The following is a 23,429-nucleotide window of genomic DNA, read 5'->3' as shown; positions in this document are numbered from 1 at the left end:
CAGCTTTTTATGGGCTCTGAAATGAAACCAGCAGCATTTGTCTGGTCTGGAAGAGACATCAAGCGGAGACTTGGACAGGGAGTACAGACCCCACCTCCTTCTACTGAGCCTTGCACTCCCAAGAGTCTCTTATTGTTCCCGGGATTTTGAAGGGCCTCAGATGCCTGCGGATTGGCACGTCCTGCTCTTTATTCCTGTCATTTTGCTGCATCTCGAACAGAGTGTCTAGAAGATGACACTTGCTGAGCTCCTGCTGCCTCAGCATGTGGTGTCTGCTTGGAAAGGATAGTGGCTCCATTTGAAGGTTCTGGAGGGGTCTTTGTCCCTGTTCTCTATTTCGTGGGCTGAGAGGAGTTTCATACTGCGAGATCAGATGGCGTCTATCATTGGCAAGCGAAGTGATGGCCACTGAATAGGCTTAGAAACATGACAGATTTACAGACACAGCGCAGTAGCTACTGCCAGTTCTCACATATTCATGAACCGTTTTCTGTGGGATGCCGATCCTCGCCAGCGCTATCCATGTAGAGCTCTAAACTGCAGTGTTAACAGTTTTGCTTCATGTTATTAACCCTTGGTCTCTTTGTGTGTGTTTTGTAGCTGAAGCCGGGGCAGAACAACTGTAAAGACAGTGACAGCGAGAGTGTAAGCGGAGCGTCCAAGCCTTCCATCAGGAGCAGCTCCAGAGACAGACTGACAGATGTGAGTACATTAATAAACAAGCTCACTGCTTGACAGCTCAAGCTGTTTTTGTTCCCATTTTTCACGAGTTGAAGTACAAGTCAGACTTCTGTTATGCACACAAAAGGTTTTCAAATTTTGTTCGCAAATTTCTTCAAATCCATGTTGATTAGGACTTCACCTCACCATTGCCAAGATATTGCATCTCATCGGACAGGTGTGGCACATCAGGATGCTGATAAAAGAGCATCATTATTGGAGTGCTGGTCACAATAAAAGACTAAAACGTGCAATTTTATCATGCCACACATTTTGCAAGTTTTGAGAGAGCATTCAAATGTCATGCTGACTGCAGTAATGTCCACCAGATCTGATCCCTGATAATTGTTGAATGTTCATTTCACTGCCACAAGCTCACCAGCAAGATTGACTAAGACCAGCCACCCAGACAGCTGATGCAACAGTGGGTTTACACAAATTTCAGGCCCCCAACTGTCAGAAACCGTCTCAGGAAAGGTCATCTGATTGCTCGTTGTCCTCAGCGGGGTCTTGAACTGACTGATTTTGTCGTTGTAACCAACTTGAGTGAGGTGGGGGGCAACAATTATGTTGTTGCGGGTGAGAAATTTGCACGTTTTCAATGCACTGGAAATGGGTGTATTTTCATGTCGGAGGACATAAGTGCCGTCATGCCACAGTTAAGGTCATCTAAACTGAATGTTTTCTTTTTGACACCTCAGAACGTCACAGGAGAACTCTGTGTTGACAGTCTGGCCTTGGGGGTCGAGTTCATCGTACACAACCACAACCCCCTGAGTTTGACACAAAATACAGTGTCCTCTCTCTGCTCATGGCCACGGAGAAATCGCAGACCACTGCTCACAAAAACGTGTGTGACTCAGGTGCTGGTGTTGCTCGAGCGACAAAACATTGTGAGTCACAAAGGTTTTAGCTTCCTCCTGCATAGATTTGAACAAATTCGAAAACAAAATTTAGCAGAAATAAAAATTTTTCAGTGCAGAGAATAAGTCTGAGAGGTTTTACTTCAACTGACATGCAAACAAAACTGTTGCGTTTACATTTTTACGTGTATTTTATGTAAAGGAAATAACAATTTACTATTTTAGAAGCAAATTAATCTCTAATCCTAGTCATTAGTTGCCTTGTGCCACAACCTTTGCAAGAACATGTGCTTAATGTTTTTATGAAATATTTAAAAGCCTTTCCCACAAGTGTTCTTTACTGTAATGCTATAGTCATCAATCAGTGCATGTTCTTTCAACAACAAATTATTCTAGTTTCACAATTCAAGAGTCGTAATGTGCGTGTTGACTGGCACTCGGTGTGTCACAGAGGCAAAAGGTGAGTTATTAATGTGATGTAATCATTTTTTTCAGGATTTATTTGGTCTTCAACTATTAGAATTCTGTCTCAGCAGAGCACTTTGTGGTTAATCTTAAGCATCCTAAGTGCACTCTTGAAATACTTGAGGTGAAGAGCACTATTTGCATCCTGCAGAGACATGCATACACACTCTCGATCTGTCCCAGAGGTTCTTTATGACTGATACAAAAAAAGACACCTCAGTCCACATTCGTTGTGGAGGAGCTGAAGTCATGTTTTAACAGGCAAAAGAAAGATCGGTTATGTGTCCCTTCATCCTGTGACATATTCCAAGATGTAAAGTGAGCAGGCTCGAGGGACCTCGCTGCCAGACACTCACCCCTGCTCTTCGATTTGTGCGGAGAATCTACAGCGAAGCGATCAGATATCTGGCCATAATTAAAGCTGTCAGTTGGGAGGCGAGCTAGTCTTTGAGAAAGACATGGCCAAACAACTGAAGCAAAACTGATTCTGCATGTAGCTTTACAATGCTTGACTGGGCATGAAATGAAATAAGTAATTTGATGTTGACAACAGAAATTGAAATGATACTTGCTGATTTCTGTCAGACTGCACTGTGATGACTATGCAGCAGTATACCAAGACAGATATTGCTTTAACAATGGAGTCTTGAAAACAACCAACGTAAAGATGACTGATGTGTCTGATTCTGTCATATACTGTAGATTCAATTTATTATCTGTTGTTTTGACATTCACCAAATACTACAACTGCACCATAGGTATCGAACAACAATTGAGTATAAAATCCAGTCTGCATATATAAAGTGGTTCATGCTTAATGCATAAGTGCCTGGATCTAAAATGTATTTCATTGTCATATTGAGCAGAAGGTGGAGAACTATCCCTACGTTCTCCTATTTTTGGTATTTACAAGTCTTTGGGGTATAATGTATGTTATTGCTCCATATTAGAATTCTTTACTATTATCAATAATTGAGTTGGTTCTTTGATGCCGCTGATCAGATTGTTGTTGTTTTTTTTAAAAGGAGTGCATTTAGTTTTTCATTTGGATCGAATTTGATATTATTTTTTTACTGTGAAAGGATCAGCAGGAAATACCACCTGTGACTATTGTATTTGTTGGAGACAACTCCACTCCATGTCGTTTTTAAATCACTATTTCAATTTACCTCATCTTTTCCCTGAATTTGCAAGAGTATAATGTGCCAACCACTTTCCTCCATTTAGATTACGTCACTGTGACGGTGCACACTAGGAGTTGTTACATACTCATGAAACACGTGTCTGCAGTTACATCACATCACAGCTTTCCCTTATTACTCAGTCACTTCTATGGGCCTTCAAAGGTCTGTATCACTGTAGCCTCACATGAATGACATAAGCCCCTGAAGGAAATAGAATTTATAGCACCAGCTGATGTGTTTATTTTGAGTAATTTTACTGGAACACTATGTCAAATTTGAAATTATGTCCCAAGTTCCTTTTGAAAATGTCAGGTTTCCTCAAGCAGAAACCGTCTACTTCCCCCACTCCCAACTGGTTCCCAGAAAGCATCTATCACCCTCTCTCTATAATCACTTCCACCTGAGCTGGCATTTCAACCACTCAGTACACTCAGGAGGATAGAAGGAGTAGCCGCCCTGCTTCCCCCTGCTTCATCTGGTCAAGACACCCCACAGGAGACTGAGGCCGTCTTCAGAAGAGCTGCTGAAAGCGGGCCAGCATGACGGCAGACTTTTAGACCCCCGTGTCACTTTAGGTGGTCACACTGTGTGAGGCCCCACAGGATTCTCAACAAGTCCCCTCCAGTCATGCTGTAAAAACCCACTTCACACATCGCAAGAGGTGCAAGCTGGCGCTTTTGTAGAGGCACTGTTCCCCAGACTGAAAGAGGGAATAACGGAGAATACAAAAAGTATAAAACGGTTTTGCTTCGCATTGAGATTCTTTAAGTTTTGTTTATTTTATGAATATATCATATTTGATATGATATGACATGATATTTCAGAAAGTATGGAGTGTCTTGTGAACCCTCATGTATTTGTTCTGAAATTTTAAAGCTATGTTGCACAGTGCAACTGGACTGCTCATGTGGTTCAACTGCACAGAGATGCTCCTTTACAGCGCCAAAACAAAGATAAGCTTTGAAGTCACTCATTAGTAGCTGGGAGCAAGGTGAGACAGGAGCTAGCCTTGACCCAAACTGTTCATTAGACCAATAGTCCGCTAATGGCATTAGCTGTAGTACTCCCTTCCCCTCATGGACGGACTATGCTCCGATGAAGCCGATGAACCGAGTTTGCCGACCTGGCACTGGCTGGCAGTGAGATGGAGGCCAGAGGAGGTCAGGCCTGGCAGCCTCCCCTCTCCCGCTCTCCTTCCCTCCTCACTCCATCCTGCCAGCTCATTAAGGCCTACAAATGGCACATCAGCTCGGCTGTGTTTGCCTCAACCCCAAACCCCAGCTAAATTGGCAGGCTTAGCCGCATTTGCTCTGAAGCTCAGGGTTCCCTTTTGGGTTCGTTTGAAGCCGACATGGCAGCCACCCACCCCCACCCCCCGCATCCCCCACCACACCCCACCCCTTCAGTCTGGGTGGCAGGCATTCAGGCAGGCAGCAGTCCTGAGCAGAGGGAGTCTGCTGGATCAGGGAGGGCAGGGAGCTCAGGATGAATCACTCCCGTTTAGTCTCTGCGGCAAGGGGTGAAATGCCATCATTACCCGGCTGCCTATCAAATAAATTGGCAATTACGGGCCTGGGATTGCGAGTAAACAGCATGTTACTCTTTTTTTTCCACCCAGGGCTCTTGATGAGAGGCGGGTGCAATAGAGAGACGCTTCGCAGTACTGGGTCAGAGCCCGCCAGTCAGTGTTAGCCAGCCTGATGAGAGGCACAAGAAGCAGACTATAATGAAGGCACCCCTATATATCAGTGGCCATTTTTATTTTCAGCCAAAGCTTCCTGTTATATTCTGCTGTACCTGCTCTCCTGAGTAAATTCTGTCTGTCAAATTAAAACCAAAGCACAGATAGCGAATTCTTTCAAACTACCTCTGTATAGCACAGTATATGGTGTAGAATACAGTGCTGTATCATAATAATGATTTGCATGTAGGCCTGGTTAAATGGGTTTTAACACTAGTATTGATGCTAGCACTGTATTTGTGTTAGCCCAGACGATTTTACTTGCCGGTGTTTCTGACTGAAATGAAAATGTGAAAATTGTGGGTTCCTGAAATCCATACTGATGTCCTGGCTCCTCTTAGAAAGACAATTTTCTTGCAGTGAGGTCTTTGAAAGTTGTTTTGTAATGAAACATCTGGAAGTGATATTGTAAAAAGTCAAGCACACAGTCTTCCTGTGCTTTTGAAGCGGTTTCAGACCAAACATAGCTGAAGTCTCTCTTACGGCTAGTAAAACTGAACTCAGTTATTACTGGCTTTCCGATGAAAACACGACGGTCTGCTCAGAATCCTCTGTGCATGTGGTGAAGCCATTTCAAACGCTCAAGTTACAGCTTTTGGAACCTGATTAATGTCGGAAAGTAAACTTTTTTTTGTAAAGATCATATTATGATTAAATTTGCTGGAGCGTACCATGACTGCACATAATGCTTTGTCCTTGACCTTGGACGACAGTCTTTTGCATTAGCGTCTGAGCTGAATCTCTCTGTCCGAGGGAACTCCTCCTGTATTGTAACCAGAGCTGGTCTGCATTACACTATGTCCATCCCACCTCCTCAGTACATTCTCCAATTATTTCCTGACACTCTGATGTAAATGAGGTCACAGTCCCCCTACATGTCCAGATACGCAGGCCAATTTGCTCCGACACATAAATTGTAATTGCTTGCATCAATTATCTGTCTCATTCTCTCTGTGCCTCTCAATAATTTGAAATGTTTCTTATTAGAGACAAGCATTTAGATATGGAAGTAGGAATGTTGTACCTATAATTAGCTCATTATCATGGGATCGTACTCTCTGTTGAGGCTGCAGTGTGTGTTTAGTGATGCTGCGAATGAGCAGCCGATGCAGTGCTGAGGTTTCTGACTGTTTAATGGCTTTTCAGCAGTCACCTGCAGATTGCAAGAGTAAAGACAATATAAATGTAGGCGTATTATTTTATATTCTGTCTTGTTTCCAGATGTACACAACAGTGACAGAATGGTACCAGGTGTCTATTGGGTACTCCTATAAAAATACATGTAAAAAAAAACAACAACACACTGGACAAAGGACGTTGGCACATCTAACATTCACAATCACACATGCACTCCATGGGCATGGACAAAAAAAAAAAAAAAAAAAAAGGTTTGCACATTATTTTAGTTTGTGGTTAGAGTGTAATAGACGTATAATGGTGAAAGCCATTTTTCCAGCTTTTTATTTAATATTTTAAATTAAAATCTCACTATGATCACAACTGTCATCAAATCAAATAAAACGTCTTTTAAAGCTAAAGATTTCCACACGGTTCTCTTTTCATGCCACCTGAGTCTCCTATAAATTCATAAGGAACACCTGGAACAGATTGTAGAACTTTTTTTGTTTTCTCTAGCTTCCTAAACTGTCTCTCAGGTCCTGTGAGCTAGACAAGAGTTTGTGTTCACAATAAGAGCTGTCCATCCTTTCTTTCTTATTGATTATGCCAGGTTCATTGACTGCACAGCCAGCTTGCCAGAGGACCCAGACATAAGATCTCTTGACTTGCCTACATCTACATCAGCTTGATGAATAGGCTGTCTCCCAGGAAGTGGCCAGACATGCTTATTACCACCTCTGGCACTCCAAATCCAGCTCCCCTTTCTCTCCTCTGCCTCTTCTTTATTGTTCTTTCCCATTTTCTCTCTCACTGCCTGCAGTCGAGTTGTCAGGAACAGAGTATGACACTTTGTGACACGGCAGTCGGGCAAAATTATGCTGCGCCTCCATCGCCCTGCCAGTACCCAGCAGCCGAATGTCCGTCAGGGACCTATGAGAGGTCCCGCTGGATGGCTTGTCTCTACAAGTGCTGGGGGCACGCCAGCCTCTCTGCCTACATTCACAAGAGTTTAACTCAGACTCCCTTGCGTCTGCTCCCCAGAAATTTAATTAGAATGTGAGAACCACAGTGTGATTGCGGGTATTGACCCCAGAGCAGCCCTTAGGTTGAGAATACATGGCACAATTTCATCTCTGATAATTCTTTACCACACCTAGAGACCTTGGACAAAAAACAAAACAGGAAGAATTAGAGGCACACTGTGACCTTTACTGTTATGTTACTATATACACAGCAGAATAAAAGTCTGTAATTGTTGAAACTGATACAGAGGGATGCTGGTGTGGTAAAAACTGTTGGCTGATCCTGACTGAAGCAGTCCTTCACTGCTGTGGATGATAAATCTATTCTCATGGAAGATTAATGGACTGAAGAAGTGGTGTTGAATGTCATTGTTGAAGGTTGAAAGTATTGAGCGCCTGAATCCTATCCATATGTTTTCAGGAATGACATAAATAGGCTCAGCCGGAATCCATTTTGACTTATCAAGCTTAAACCAGTGCCAGAGCCATGCGATACTTGCCAAGTATTCAGGCTCTGAGCTTCCAATAACAAATCCTATTGCACATAATTTCCACTGAAATTGGCTATGGCTACGCGCTGCCACCCTGTTTTTGCTTTTGCAGTGAGTCCCACTGCTCTTGGCAACATATTACTTCCGCATTCCCTGTAACTCGACCCTGTAGCCCCAATTTTTTTATGTCATACCAAGCTCTGGTGAGGGAGTCGCTCCTCTCTTTGTTCCAGCCTTTTCAGCATGGAGGCTGTTCCGGTGGGGTAAGTTGAATAAGTGGAGCCCGGAGGAATCTCTACAAAGGTCTCACTCTGATTGGATGCATGCAGAGCCCAAGGAGAGAGCGCTGGTTGCCATAGCAATGTGGGAACTGGCTGCATGAAGGAGAAAGGGGAAGTGGTGCTTTCTTTTGTGATGGGAGGTCTTTATCGACTGACATTCCTGTGTATGAATACACACTGGCCAACACGTATGTAAACACAAATACGCAGAGGCACACAAACAGTACTACAGGCACCTTTTTACCCCCCAAGGAGACTCTGAGCAAGAGTGCATTCTTAAATCACAACGGCCTGGTAGGGGTGCGCTTGCGCCGAAGCTGGGGACCGGAGAAAACACAATCAGACACACTGGGAGTCCAGAACCATCCCTCGCTCATAAATATGATGACTGGCCATTCGTTGCTACGTATCGCTTACCTCCCCTGAGCCAACAAATCCGCCTTACCCACTCCTCTGACTCACAACAGCCCCGGTAAACAAAGAAAAAAATGGAGACCTCCGTATGTTTCTCGATGCCTAATCTTGTGTTGGTTTCATCTTTGTATGACTTGAAGCAAAAAGTTTAATTCTTTAACCCAGAATATGGAGGCCACATGATTGTCTACGGGATGATGCAAACCTCCCTTATGGATGGTCTGTTTGTGTTCAAGAGTGTGTTTTATATACCTGTATATGAATCCCTTGTGTGTGTATGTTTGTATCACAGTTTAGCTGCAGGGTCTTGGAGATGTGTGGGAGGGTTGATTTTGTGTGTGTGTGTGTGTGTGTGTGTGTGTGTGTGTGTGTGTGTGTGTGTGTGTGTGTGTGTGTGTGTGTGTGTGTGTGTGTGTGTGTGTGTGTGTGTGTGTGTGTGTGTGTGTGTGTGTGTGTGTTGTGTCGAGTTTTGTTGAGTTTGAGGGGCACAAGCGGATGCTGTATGGGGATTACACAGGATGGCCTGCTGGTTCATGAACCGAGTGCAATCTGCCATATCTCTAGGCTGAATCAAATGGCATCGTAAGGTAACCAACCGCCCCTGCTGCTCTCCACAAACAACATAAACAGCATCCATTTTTGTAATGCAGCAAGGGATGGCTGATATGGTAGGAAAATTAAAACACAGATTCTCTTTAATTTTTTCCTCCAGACAGTTTCAATTGTATTTTCTCTACATGTTGACTTTACATAGTCAACACCTTCTCCAGTAACTGCACCTATACTGTGTGTGCGAGAACAGCAAAAGAAAAGCACCTCTAGCTATGCTATTATTCTTTAACATATGTATCCTTGTAAAGAAAAACAACAGGAGCAGCTGTGCAACAATCACAAATGACATATGAATGGGGCAATGCTACCTCTGCAAAATATTGGATGCTCATTGGTTCATCGTTGGATCAACTGTTTTCAGTATTTTAGTAAATCTTGTTTCTGTTTGAATTGGTACCATGTCTGTGAGACAAGTAGCAGCTGAACCGCAGCTTGTAAGGACAACGTCTTGGTTGTACAGCATAGCTCATACAACTGAACTGAAACAAACATTGCAAATAGGTTACATAGTCAAAAGCATGTAATGGAAACTCAGGAAATACTTTGTTAAATATAAGCACTGCAGTGTAATTGTTAGCTTTACTTTAACACCTTTGGAAGTTTTCATATAAAAATAAGTATTTTGGTTAAATCATGAATCCTTTTAATTCCACAATGAGTTCCCTGATTTTCAAATCTTGAACTCCGGCACCAGATTCATCCCACCTTGCTTTTAATGATTGAGGCAAATACAGGTTGGTAAAACAGTTTTCTGTACTTTGCTTTAAAAGTTTTAAAACGTCTTGTATATGCAGTCTAGAATGTGATTTTTAAAAACCATCTTGTGTGTTTAAAGTCTTGAAGAACTTTCACTTTTGTTGTGGACATGAGGAAAAATGGAGAGCAAAAGAAAAAACACTGGAAATTAGGACATAAGTGCGGACAAAAGCGAATTGTGTTACTAAGTGTTGCACAGACAACAGAAGAATGATGATGTTGAATCTGAGAACATTTTGCCAATATGTTTTGCATGTGCCCGCGTTTTCCTTTTCGACAGGCTATACTTTACAATACTGTGTGCATCAGAGCCATTCTTTCCCCCTCGTGCTAGTGAAGGGCATGTTCTCTTATTTAAGGCCTATGCAACTGTCTGGATTACTGTCAGGCATTGGATGTCACACCATTTCTATTTTGGAAGCCAGTGCAATTTCTCTTAAACCACAAAACAACAGTGCCAACAATGAATAAATAAATGGATGCTGTACATAGATGGACAGACAGACACATAGATATACCAAGAAAGGCAGAGAGATTGTGCCGCTGGAATTACAGTTGGAGAAGATTATTCCAGAGACATTATTTCCCTCAAGTCGTGGGCTTAAGTCAAATTTGGAAGAGAAATGAAATTGCCAGCAGTGAAAAACCAGACTAGGTAGGAGTTCCTGAGTAGAGAAATAACATTTTCATTTGTTTCTGCCCCAGTGGGAGACGAGCAGCCTTTCAGTAAATAGAGACAGCTATGAGAAATGATTTTTTTTTGGTCGGTGAGATATTGTTTTAACGTGCACTTATCCATCTGCAATCTAGATGTCAGGCCCCAGGAATCCACAGGATGGCCATTCTACTGTTGTCTTTATGACACGCAAGTGTTGGCCTCATCTCGCCTCCAATTGTCTCTGTTAGTGTCCCATTTCCACCAGAGATTCAGTCTTATATGTGGTGATATTTTTTTGTTTTTTTTAAACTCCCTTTGTTAAGAGCAGCCAGCTGATGCTTCTCTTTGGAATCCAGGCTTTTTATATTGAGCTTTGCTGTGACTTGAAATGAAAAATTTCAATCCTGGCTTCGGAGATTTTCATCTCCCTGTGCCCAACCTAGCGGTTTTGAATAGAGACACACTGTACAGTATTGTTATTTGTTCCACAGCAATAATAATAAATCAAGTATGGAGCATTTTAGCAGAGATTGGCAAAAGGTATCTGTTTTTGTAGTAATTCTTTTTTTACCTGTTTTGTGTTCCTCTTTGTTTATGTCTTGTGTTTGAATGTTTTGGAGTCCAGTTTGTTTGAGGTAACAACGTATCACAATCCACTCTTCCTTTGTGTGTTTTTCTTTACTTGTCACATGCATCGTACACCTTGTACTTATTTCGACCAACATTGGATATCTTTGTTTTTTCATAACTAGCATTATCGGGCTTTGTACATTTCAGACAACAGTGTAGCTGCACTTAAATGTCAATGTTAAATGGTTAAATGTCCATGCTGTATCATCCCGGTGTTATCCTGTTTCAAAGAGATGACCAGGGGATTATTAGGGGATTACTGACACTTGCATAAATGGCAGCTGTCAACCGTTGTTCGATGTCTGACCAATGGATGTGTTTCTATATACGTTGACTCCCTATCAATGTTATTTATACAGTGTTTTATAATTCCTGATTAATTTTCAGGAGCTAAGCTTTGATCCAGAGCTGTCAGCAGTGATGTACTCCCAGGTGATTACGTCTACTTCCTGTCATCCACTATCAGCTAACACATAAAGCACTTGTCACATGGCCCATTCTGATTATGGTTGATATTGACACTAGAATTGAATAAATGTACGCAATAAGAAGATTAGTGTTTCCCAAGAGGCGCACGTCCCCCTGCTGCATTCATTCCTGATGAGGCACGTTGATCCTTTTGAGAGACTCGTTTTTCATACAGGCAAATCCCATCTCTGACTACATAATGTGTAAATAGAAAATACAGATGAAAATTAATCTGCTGGCCATCTTAAATGGAACAGCAGTGGTTTCACAGTGAAGCAGGGGTGAAATTGCACTTCAGCTGTTTGTTAAAAACGTTTTTGCATAATCGCAAATTCGCTTCACTCTGCATTGCATGTACATATCAGTTGATCCCGCCATGACATATTGCAGATCCATGCCCTCGAGAGCAGGATTTCTGCTCCAGTAAAGTGACATGTCACGTAAGAAATCTCTCTCCATCTTCTCTTCCACATCACCTGCCATGATTACCCCCCTTGAGAAACTTGGCAAAATAATTTTGAAGCCAGGACTGGTGGCCTGATTTGATAATGTATGAAAGTATTAGTGAGTTTACACTGCATATAAGATTCATTTTTTTAATCATTTTTATTTATTTATTTAGTTTGTTATTCATTTAAATTATGATTTGTTTTTGTGCACTGTAACATTACATTTTCAAAGTAAAGCTCTGCACAGTGTGACTGTGTGAAACAACGTGTAAGCATTTTCCCTTTGTCCTCAAACTCACGCTTATCTGACAGTGCAGCTGATTGTAGTGTACGTGTGTAAAATCTCTGGTAAACTAATTAGAAGATTTGGGTCTGACTTGTTCAAAAGGAGTCACATCAGCTGTGTTTGGGTCACGCTGAGGTCAGAGGGCAGTGCTGGCACACATAGTACAGGGGATTGGATGGGATTAACCTTGGCCTGCCCCTCTGGCCTCGGGCCCAGGCGGCCCAGGAAGAGTGGAATTAGCCAAGCCAGGCTGGGCCATCTGATTTCAAGCCCTCATCCAATTACTGCCTTATCTCCTGGCCAAATGAGATCAATGCATGGAGGGCAGGGAGACCTGGCAGTCTGGCGAAGGTGCGATAATCAGCAGTAGGGAGCATGGCACTTAACTCCCTTGTGTCCCTGAAAGACCCAGAGCATGTGTTCGGAGCACCACTCACTGCCATTAGCTCCCAGAGCCTGCTGGAGCCTGACCTGCACTTTGCATGAGGCCAGCCATGTGTAGTGCATTTAGGCATCTCAGCTTTTTTGTGTTCAAGTGCTGCACTTAGGAAGGTGAATAATGTGCATAATTACAGTTTTGCCTCTTATCCTTGGTGAATCTACTCGGCAGATTACACTGGCTAAAAGGTAGAGGAGGAAAAAAAAAAACTGCGTAATTGCTTTTTATATGTATTGCCTATGAAAGGCACTTTTAAGCATTTTCCAGTGGTTAAGAACGACTCTGCACAGCTAATAAAGTTCACTGTTAATTCTCCTGTCAATTAGCGGGAAAAACAAATGTTTGACGTTTGGAGGTGTAATTATGAAAATAATGAACCTCTGTGTGTCATAAAAGCAGAATATTTTCCCTTTCTGCCTGCTCTTTTTGATATGGAATCGTATTTGTCTGAAAGAGATTCTGGTGTTAAAAGGAATCATTTAAATAGAATATTTTTTCTTTTTGTAAAATCATGTTTTATCCTGTTCTTATTCATGTCCCTCACTTTAATAACTCCCCTTTGCACCGAGCAACTTTAATAAAATATGTAGACTAGGATATTTCTAGACTTAAAAACCCCCAAAAATAATTATAAAATTCTAACTTACTCTTTTCACACTAGTGACTAATGAATTGATGACATACAGCTGCCATGTACCAAAACTTTACAAAGAGAGGCAGTTCTACATGGAAAGGATGAATTCATTTTAAAACAGGTCATCAAAGTGGACGTTTTGGCTGAATCTTTATATGATCTAAAGCTCTTCATATTTATTCCTGATACTTCTGCCATACTAGTGATTGTATTGCACCACTGGCGTGTCCCATAGCCATCTGGAGGACCGTTCTGTGCCCACAATATGGCTGGAGAGGGAGCCATTCTGGTGAATTTATGTTTGACTATTTCTTCTCATGCTTGTGTTCTGGGCAAGAGTATCCATTGGAGAGCAATAGGTTGCTCTGAAAGAGCGGCTGTCCTCAGCTGTGACCCTGCAATTTTACATCCACGACTAACCCACAATCGTCCTCCTCCCACCTGTCCCTGGCTGCTCTTCCTCTCCTCAGCCCAGTTAGATTAGAGTCCTCTTAAATTCACCGCAGCAGGCCGGTCGCACAGGGAAAGCCGGCATCACAGGGGCCCTCTGACAATCAGCACCCGGCTAGAAGGCACTAATGAGCACTGGGAGGGGAGGAGAGGGTTTTGGCGGCCTGCATAAAGACAGCGTCAGTGGTGGGTATTCGAGGGGGTTGTTAGGAAGGGAGTCTGTGGGCTGGCATGTTGCTGGGATGGGTCCGGCCCAGCACTGACTAGATTAGCTTCTAGGGGGCAGAGCTGCAGTCAGTTTGGGAAAATATCACAGCCCATTAGTTAGGAGCAATGAAATGGAGTCAACTTCTGGGACTCCATTAGGCACGCTGCGCTTAGGCAGACAGCGTCCCTTGGTGTGATGTTGCTATTCTGGAAGGATTGAGCACAGAGATATAATTGGACTGGGGAAATCAAGTACGTTTCAGTGGTCCTGGTGGGGCTCTCAGACAGAAAATGAGAACACAGGCCTTTGTATTTTCTCTCCTTCTTCTTGTCAGCTATACAGCGTTTTGAAAAACAGGAGTGAAAAGGCAGCCAGTATTGTTGGAATTTTTTTTCTTTTCATTTTTATTTCTCCTCACTGTCGTCCATTCTGCAGCTCTGTCTCTCTGTCTGCCCCCTCCCTCTGTTTTTCTTATTGGCTTTTACCATCTCCTTTAAATGCATTTTTTTTATTTTTTTATTTGTGGCTCCAGCTTTGGCTAACCCTAAGCTAAACAATATGCATTTATTCATCCATGCCTTTCTCTAAGCACTGATGAGACTGAGGATAGTGCTTGATAATAAACATGGCTTAGTCTAACACAGGCTGCTTGTTAAGCCTCGCAAGGCTGTTTTCTGCAGATCAGTGCCAACTAACTCCAACAGTTTGAAATGTACAATTACATCCATGAAAGCAATACCCAAGCGTACTCTACCATATTTGTCCTCCTCTGCTGAAATGCCATCTCTTCAACAACGATATCTGGATAGCTAGCTGACATTTTGGTTCCTTATAGGCAGAACTCAGATGTAGATGGAACGGACAGGCCTCAGTGCTTCCGGTAATTGATGTGCAGTTTTTAGCACCATCGTGGGACATCTTCATCCCCACAATTTCTAGCGGGCATGCCTCACATGGTTTGCCCAAAACGCTTGAAATACTCTGTCCTAAATAAAGGACATTTTGCCAGTTCTCAAAGTTAATATACTTCACAGTCGCAGTCCATCATGTTCTTCTCATGCCATCAGTTTAGTGGCGGGTGAGTAATTAGATTGAGTGTCTGATGCTGTACTCGCTGCTGTATCAAGTACACCTATTAAACTGTGAGTCAGTGACATGTTAGCCAATGTACTACTGCTGTAAGGGTAAAGAAACCCAGTGTTGCATTAGTTCACAATGTCACTCCATGATTTAACCTATTTATCAGCTACTTTCTTACGCCATTATTTCCAGGGATTGGTGAGAGATCAATTAGGATCTATCCATTTAGTGTAATTGGTTTTGTGAGGGATTGACAAATACAATTGGATTTAAAGGTCAGAGGGATATACTCTAAATTCAGTGAAACAAGGGCGACGGCTGGATCTGTTCAGTCCAAATACCCTTGTTTTTCTTTCTAATAGTGTGAAAAGAAAATCTGGCTTTTAGTGTTGAGGAGCTGAAACATGATCATATTCGATTCACTCTGATGCTGCTTGACAAAAGCAGTGCGCTGCATCTCTCTTGCCTTTGCTCTTTGTCCTTTCTATTCGTAGAATTATATGCCCATAGCAGGAGAGTGTTGACATTTGCGCACCTCTTGGGAACACATCACCGTTAATGTTATCAGCACCTTAAAGACAGCCCTTAGCTCCCACACATCCATGGTAGGTGCTTTCAGCCCCCGCCTCAAAAGGGCACACCCCACCTCAACCTTCCAACCCTGACCTGTCTGCCATCCTGAAGAAAGAGCCCCTGACAGCTCCTTTGATGGTGGAAGGAAGGGGGTGGCTTGTAAAGAATAGGTGAAATGGAGGGTAAAAAGGGGGCCAGCCATCTGAAATGTCTGCACTGAGATCTAATCAGGTTGCAGTGGCTGTGGGCCTTTTAAAGTAGCACTGCGACATTACAGGTAGCGGCCTCTCCTGGGTCCAGGCCTCACAGGGCCCCCTCTCCCTCGTAGAGTAACCCCCTGGAACACATCATCCACCTCAGTCCAAGCTCTGGATTTACAACCCCCCCACCCCCCTTGCTCCCCCTCCTTTCCTAAAGCCGCCTTGACAGGTTTGTTATCTGTTAACCCGGTTGGCAAGCCCTGAAGAATCGCAGCACTGGCAGTTAGGAAGGGGAATGCTACGGGAGAAGCAGGGCAGGTAAATGTCAAGTGAACCGCCAAAGATGGATATTATAGCTTCTGGTGACCACAGACAGAGAGAGAGAGAGAGAGAGAGAGGGTGGGTGAGAGAGAGTGAGAGAGAGAGAGAGAGAGAAGGAGGGAGAGAGATAGAGGGTGGGTGAGAGAAAGAGGATGATCACATCTCTGTGACTACAAATAAACTGGTAACAAATGATGAGTGAGAGTTATACAAATATTTTTCTCTTTGTCTTCATGTTTGGCCATAGTTTCTCCATTACAAGCAGCCAAGTAGTATAATTTTAGTTTTTGTTGCTTTTGCTGTATACTTATCTAGCATGCTAAAATAACAGCAGTCTGAATTAAAAAATGTAGAAACAAGGATTTATTTCCACTTCAATTATTTTTGGCAAAGTAGTCAGTTACGTAAAGGGTAAGATGGTATAGACGTTCACTTTGCTTTCCTGGCAGTGAATTTAATTTGGAATCCATGAACAAGTGTGTGCACCACTTGTGAGATTTCCTGCTTGCCTCATCAACTTTGAAAATACATGATGTATCCCCTCCCTCTAATATATAACATACCTGTATCTGTATGCATAAACATTAATACGAGCATGTGATGTTATGCTGAAGCATTCTTCATCTGCTGCTGTTATTAAAACAAAAATTGTTCATATGACTCACATCCCCTTCAAATATCTAAACTTGATTTCATAATAAAAGACAGCACTCATTCTCCAAAGCAGATACTCTGAAAAATAGTTTCACTACTGCCAAACTACATTTATAATCAGTTTAACTCCAAACATATGATGCACTGACAGCAGCCTTATTTCATGAGCTTGGACTCAAGGTTCTGTGTGGGTGGCGTGCAGCTGTGAGATACTGAGCATCAGAGATTTTATATATGAAAAATAGCCGTGAAACTGTCAGATACTTTGTTTTCTGTTTTGTTTTTTTGTTTTTTTATTAAGCCCCCAAAAGACTCATGGTTCTTTCGAATTCTGAGCTCACAGTTTACCAACATCCACGAAGGGTTTATTACATCCAACATGCCCTCATCTGATTTTTTTTTCCGGGTACTGTCAAAGAGAAGAAAGAATGTTTGTGAAAATGCAAAGCAGTTCTAAACAAATGGAGAAACATGCAGGGTGATTGGGTTTCAAGGTTTTTCTATTGCCAGTATAGCCAACTTCAAGTATTTACAGGGATGTTATTAAACCTGTCTAATTGACCATCTAACCTTGTAGAGAAGAATCCTCAGTTGTATTTTAGGAATTAGTTTTCTGTGCAACAGGATCCGATTTTTTCCTTTTGATTAACTGACTCTCTAATAAGGCTTGTCACGGCAGTTTTCACCCTCTGGACTTCCAGCAGTAACTGGTGTTCTGATGCCAGATTACCTGAGGTGATTTAAAGCATCAACCTTTTATATTTGCCGCTTGTCTATTTGTGATAAATTTGTTTGGTTTCAAATGTTCCCACATTAAATCTTTAACCTGTTATTTCTCTGATCCTCCCATGCTCGCAGAGGAGAATAGGATCTAAATTGTGTGATAATTCCTCTGGCCTTAATTGCATCGCTCCAGTGAAAGCCTTGCTGCTCTCCCCAATCCTTTTAGAACTACTTAAACGTTCCGCTTGGGTGTGGATTAGTGAATAATGGGCCCAGCAGCAGGCCAGGTACAAGCTATTGAAGTGTTCCTGAGATAGCCTTGGCAGTCCCTAAGGGTAGAGGGGGAGGGTTCATTGTTGGTGTGACAGTTTGGCTGAGTGGATTACATGGAGTTTAGGGGACTGTATTGGATTGGGGCTGTGCCCAATTATCCTTTGGATTGGATTGCAAGTGAGTAACCTCCTATCCCAATTTCCAGTGCACCAGGTGAAGCCTATAGGATCCTGCTGCTACACATTCCCAGAAACCATTAAGTCACTGAGCCCAAAGATAAAGTAGTCATGTTCACAGCATGATGTGATAGCAAAAACTCTACTACTTTCTTGCAACCATTAGACTTCCACTGCCCACAGCAGAAACCAACATGAATTAATTGAGTGTGAAACTACTTTTCCTAGCATTCAGTATATAAGACATTTTACTTGTAGAATGTTTTGACCACAATATCTTAACAGATCATCATGTCTGAAGGCGAATACACAAAGCACAATATGTTGAATTGTTTCAAAGATAAATCCACCAGTTTTACTCATCCAAATTAGATTACAAGTCACGGGGAGTACTACTTAGTCTGTGAAAAAAGTTGTAGCTGGGAAAACAAACCATGATGATGTCACCTGGGTAATTTTGTGTTGGGCAAGAAACTTCAGGGTTATTCTTTGTTTCTTTGTTTGTTTTGCAACTCTTTTATTGTTTTTTTTTAGATTGATATACAATTGAAGCACAGATATCAAGAAGATGCATGTAAGATCATGCATGTAAGATGTATTGCAAGTTGGTGCACTTTAAATTCAGTTCAAATAGAGACAAGAGGAAAATGCATGACAAGATGAATTAGAAAAAATAGAAAGTGAATAATGAAGTGAAAGAATGAAGAAGAAAAAGAGAGGAAATGTGATTGTACACACTTGTACTGTTTATAAGTAAGTTTGTACATATTTTTATTTTAACAAAAGCTTTATTAATGAACGAGTTATATACACTGTCATCATGCCTGACAGAAACAAATTCAGAGTATAAACAATAACAGTTTGGTTGCCCGGTGTAACGGGGGAAGCAGGGAATTGAATGGATTGCGTGGGATTAACAAAGTTGATGTGGAACACTGTCACATGGCAAGCACAGGGGAAAACAAAACAACAACAAAAAAACACGTTACATGGGGTCAGGATGTTATCAAAGTGATGTCATATTGTCTGGAAAGGCATTGGTGGAAATGTTTCTATTTACCTAAAGAGCGATGGGCTTTCACAGGTTTATCTCTGATTTAGCAGTTAGACATTTGTCACAGTTGGTGTCCTCCAAAACATCCAAAATGTCTGGTGCTTATTTCTTTTCATTCCACTTTTAACCTTATAAAGTTAGAAATATACTTAATTATCCAAATGAAATTCAAGTCTTTTCTCCCCAGGCTGTCTGTTTTATAGAACTTTGCCAGGAGTTCATCCAGATATCATGCAAAAATAGCTCAAATGCTGTTCATGAAAAAACATACCGCCTCCCCCTCTCCAGAAATCTCTGCTTGGATAATGGATGTCTAATTTTTTACAATCACATCATGAGTTATGCAGTAATTCGAGCCACTCAGTGGGTCGCCACTGTGGTGCATAAATGCATTAAAGAATATTTGCCATCCATTCATTATGAGATGGAAAATTCAGCCTGGTTAATCCTTCTCTGCAACAGAGCCTCACAAGGATTTACTCTTCAATGTCTCCCTCTCCAGATTTGGTCTGAAATCTGTGAGATGGCTGCTTGATATTGCAAAGACACGAGAAGAGTTCATAGTAGGTACCTGTGAGACACAAGTTCGATTTGAGAAAGGGGTTTGATGTCCTTTTCTTGCACATCACTCTTATTTTTGGTAATCAAATCTTTCTCTGCCTAGAATACACATGGAAATAATATAGGTTTGATTCGCACCCTGTTATCTCAGAAGAAGTTGTCTTTGTTGAGTGTGAACTGTGTAACCAAGCAACAACCTACAGGGACGCCACCCATTGGATCGTCAGCTGCTGTTTTGCCTTGAGTCTCGCATTTCAGTCGTTTCCTTCTTGGTGTTTTGGAGCCACAAGTGACCATAGCTGGACTAACTGTGGTGGAGCGAGAGGTGGATGTAAATCCAGCCAGACACGCCCCAAACATACTGCTTTTTGGAGCCCACACTCTAATTAATGAATGAATTATTTTCAGATGGACTGCCACAGCACCAATCAGAATAACTGAATTTACCGATTGACACCATGTTGACATTTGGGAAAAAGTTGTTGACTTTGTGCCCCATGAGCTATAGACTTTTAGCAGCCAGCCCCTAGTGACCCTCGGTGGTTTTAGACTTTAAGGCACTTTCATATTGGCCTCACTTTTCAGACCTAGAAGTTATGTCCTTTCATACACCCATTGTGTGCAACGTAAGATTTTGCTACTAGTGTCATTTCAGCCCCTTAGTGTCCAGGTCCCTCTTCTAGCCACTGCCTGACAATGATTCTCCTATGCAGAGCTGTCAGAGCCTGCTGTCACATTTCCCCCTTTCTCTTCTTTACTTTTTCCTGGAGACTTGCAAGTGGATAACAATGAGTCCCCTGGCTGGGCTCATCTGATTCCATCAGGAAGAGGAGAAAAGCACCACAGTGCCTTGGGAATATTGTGCCTGAAAATGGTAATTTGCCAGCTTGAGCAAATCCTGGGAGAGCATGGAAGATGAAGAGTAGACAGATTTCACTTGCTTTATTTATTAAATTTGATAACCGGTACAGGCCTCCAGAGAGGCGGAAACATTCTGCTGCATGTCGTTTAGAAGGAGGCAGAAAATATGGTGGAGATCCATCAAAGACCTCCCAATCGTTCAGTCAGTGTGATGTTTGGCATTCCTGGGTCCGCAGGCATCTACAATTATTTTATGTCACTCTAACACCTCTCTCGCTGAGTGAAAACACTTTATTTACAAGGCTTAACATTTGGTCTCTTCATATACTTTGTGGTACTGTTATATTTTTCTTTGTGAATAGCTCTATCATTCAGATATTTCATTGAAGGATTGGAGTTGAATCCAGTTCAAGCATATTTGTTTTCCAAGTAGATGAAATGAGTTGACAATTTTAATTACTTTTTTTTTTTTTACAGACTGAAAGTATCGTTCCATACTTGTTATCGTTAGGAGACAGTAGATGACTACTGAGCCCCCCCTGGGATGACCTTATGGTAAAGAGGAAGTGAGCTAATTGATTAGTTGACAGGCGATGTTTGGTGTCAGGCAAGGAAAGAGACTACCTCAAGTCTCCACTCCCCAAGGCTATTATTTAATACAACTGTGTTGTTCTCAGCTTCCTCCCCTTTGTCCAGGAAAACCTCACTGCCCTTTCAGTCCTCAGAAAGCTCCTTGGGGATACTTCACACAAATCAGAAAGGAGGGGAGAGAGCCGAACATAGCCACAAAGCCATACTTGAGAGGTATCACTTTGCAATCTGCCCGTCTCCCAGCTCTGGCGTCTCATTTGTTCTGTGTGTTGATGTGCATCAGGGCTTCAGGGCAAGAGGATAGTCTCCAGGGACAAGTTGCAAAGGAAAGTTACCTGAGGAGATAAGACAGTAAAGGGAGAGGGGGGAAATCCTTTTCTGCACTGTGGATCTTTATGTTTCTGCAAAAAACAGTCGCAGCAGTTTAGCAGTACCCCTGTAGAAACTTGACTGCAGAGCCAGAGGGCCTTGAATGGGTTAGCTTTGAATGGCTGGGGTCCTTTGAATGTACTCTGCTTGAATAAGAGGTCTTTGACAAGGGAGGGCTTTGTGACTCTCCGGTGCTTCTGTGTTGTTATCGGGACGGCTGGCTCTATGTGCTGGAGGGGTAACAGCTCCCGTTGCCAGTATTCTCTGATGGCACTTGTTTATGTTCATGTTTGTAATACTCATTAGGTAGTGTTGCAGCTTTTCATTGGCCGGCTTTCTGGATTACCTCACTGTTCATACATGACGGACAAAAACCACATTTGTTGGCATAGTAAGTGATTAACCACACCTACCAGAAGTTGTAATATTTAATCCCTCCCGCTGAATTCTTGAGCCTCTTAATTCCTCAAAATATAGAAGCTGTATAGTTTTTGTAATTAACAAATCACAATTTAAACCACAGTGCATGACAATTCAATTTGTTGATTGTCCCTCCTCCCCTCCTTTTCACCCTCCTCTCTTTGGCTATTTGGGAGTGAATAGGAAAGAAAAATAATCTAGTTGAATGTATTAATTCAACATGATGAATCCTGTATTCAAGTCAGTGGAGTGAATAATTAAAATTAGCTGATAAAACTTTCAGCAGAATTACTTTGCCGAAATTGCTGAACAGATGTGTCATTTTAATGAAAATCCACAGCCAAGCTTCTTTCCCCTTCCCCTCTGTCGGATAAAAATATTATTCCCACGGCACATTCTTAATTTGGTGGTAAATACACTCCCAGCCATCTCCGGAAGGGTGGGTGGGAGCGAGTGGAGAGAGAGGAAGAGCAACTTGTCACACTTAGTAACTTGATTTCTCCCCCTGCATGCAGTAACAGCTATCTACAGTAATTCACAGCACTCCATTGTTGCAGCAAGTCCCAAGGAGGACTTATTAAAATGCAATAATCTCCCTATTTAAACAGAAACAATAACCATTAGAATTCCCGCAGATCTAAAACAGTGTAAGCCCCCATCTGCTATGAATGATTAGAGTCTTGACGAGGGAATTTAATTTGCAACATTCAAAGATGGGAATCTGAGCAGATCTCTCCTCCGAGGCTCTCACCCTCATTTGCCTTTCGCTTTATTTGTCTTTTTAATTATTTATTTAGCTGCCACAAAAGTCGCTCCAGAGAGGGACAATTGGATGCATCCAGGCTACACAATAACATGATTTTCAGGGCTACAGCCTTTTCTAAAGCCTCTACTCAGTTTTTGAATCTCTGATTAAGGTGATACTTTATCATGCATGCCGAGAAACACGTGTAATCTAATGACAGTAAAACTAGATATGTAAGGTGGTAGTTATTTCTTTTTCACTCAGATATCCTTCATTAGACAGTTACTATAGCAAAGTGCATAATGAACAGGCCACCTGTTTATTTATAGTGTAGTCAGTCCTGTTGTTCAACGCACTGCAAAAGAGGAAGATATTTTGACAACAGCTGGCCAGATTGATATTTTGTATGAACATGGTCCCCAGATGACAGGACTCCACTAAATCATCAGTATGTTGTATGTCAATCAAACACTTTTATCCTGGGGCATAATGAGGACCGCAGACTCAATAGATCACAGAGCCCTATAAGGCCAGAGGGATTTGGATCCTCCACTTGTTTTTTTATTCCAAAAAACTGGCTCGATTTAGTGCGATACATTTATTTTGAATGTTGCATTAGTCTACAATTTTTTTTCTACAATAGTTATAGTCAGTCTACACCCATTCTGGCGGCTCAGTGAGGCTGTAGGGAGTGCTGCAAACAAACGTTTGTTTACTATCTTCACCGTCTTCATTCAGAGTAAAGGATAATATTTCCTCATGAGCACAAAGTAAAGCTGATGCTGTTGGAATTTCATTGGTTTTGAAGATATTTGGGCATTTACCACATTTTTGGACAAATTAGAATGTTGACTAGATTGTTGCACAATATGAAAAGGATCACAGAGTGACGACTCTGTCAACTATGAATGTGTGTGTGAAGTGTTGTTCCAGTCCAA

At 42.0% G+C, this 23,429-nt stretch overlaps 1 protein-coding gene across 1 annotated transcript in view; it reads left to right on the top strand.

Annotated features, from left to right (window-relative positions):
• Positions 1-23,429, top strand: part of auts2a (activator of transcription and developmental regulator AUTS2 a) — a 302,247-nt gene that overhangs the window by 134,699 nt on the left and 144,119 nt on the right. The window contains 1 exon segment of the mRNA XM_069720115.1: positions 601-702. Within this exon segment, the coding sequence (XP_069576216.1) occupies positions 601-702 (102 nt within the window).

This window comes from Brachyistius frenatus, unplaced genomic scaffold (genome assembly GCF_029030835.1).
Source record: "Brachyistius frenatus isolate BFR_SWC_R1_liver_20210118 unplaced genomic scaffold, ASM2903083v1 Contig_233, whole genome shotgun sequence".
Taxonomy (NCBI): Eukaryota; Metazoa; Chordata; class Actinopteri; family Embiotocidae; genus Brachyistius; species Brachyistius frenatus.
This window is presented reverse-complemented; position numbering and strand designations above follow the sequence as displayed.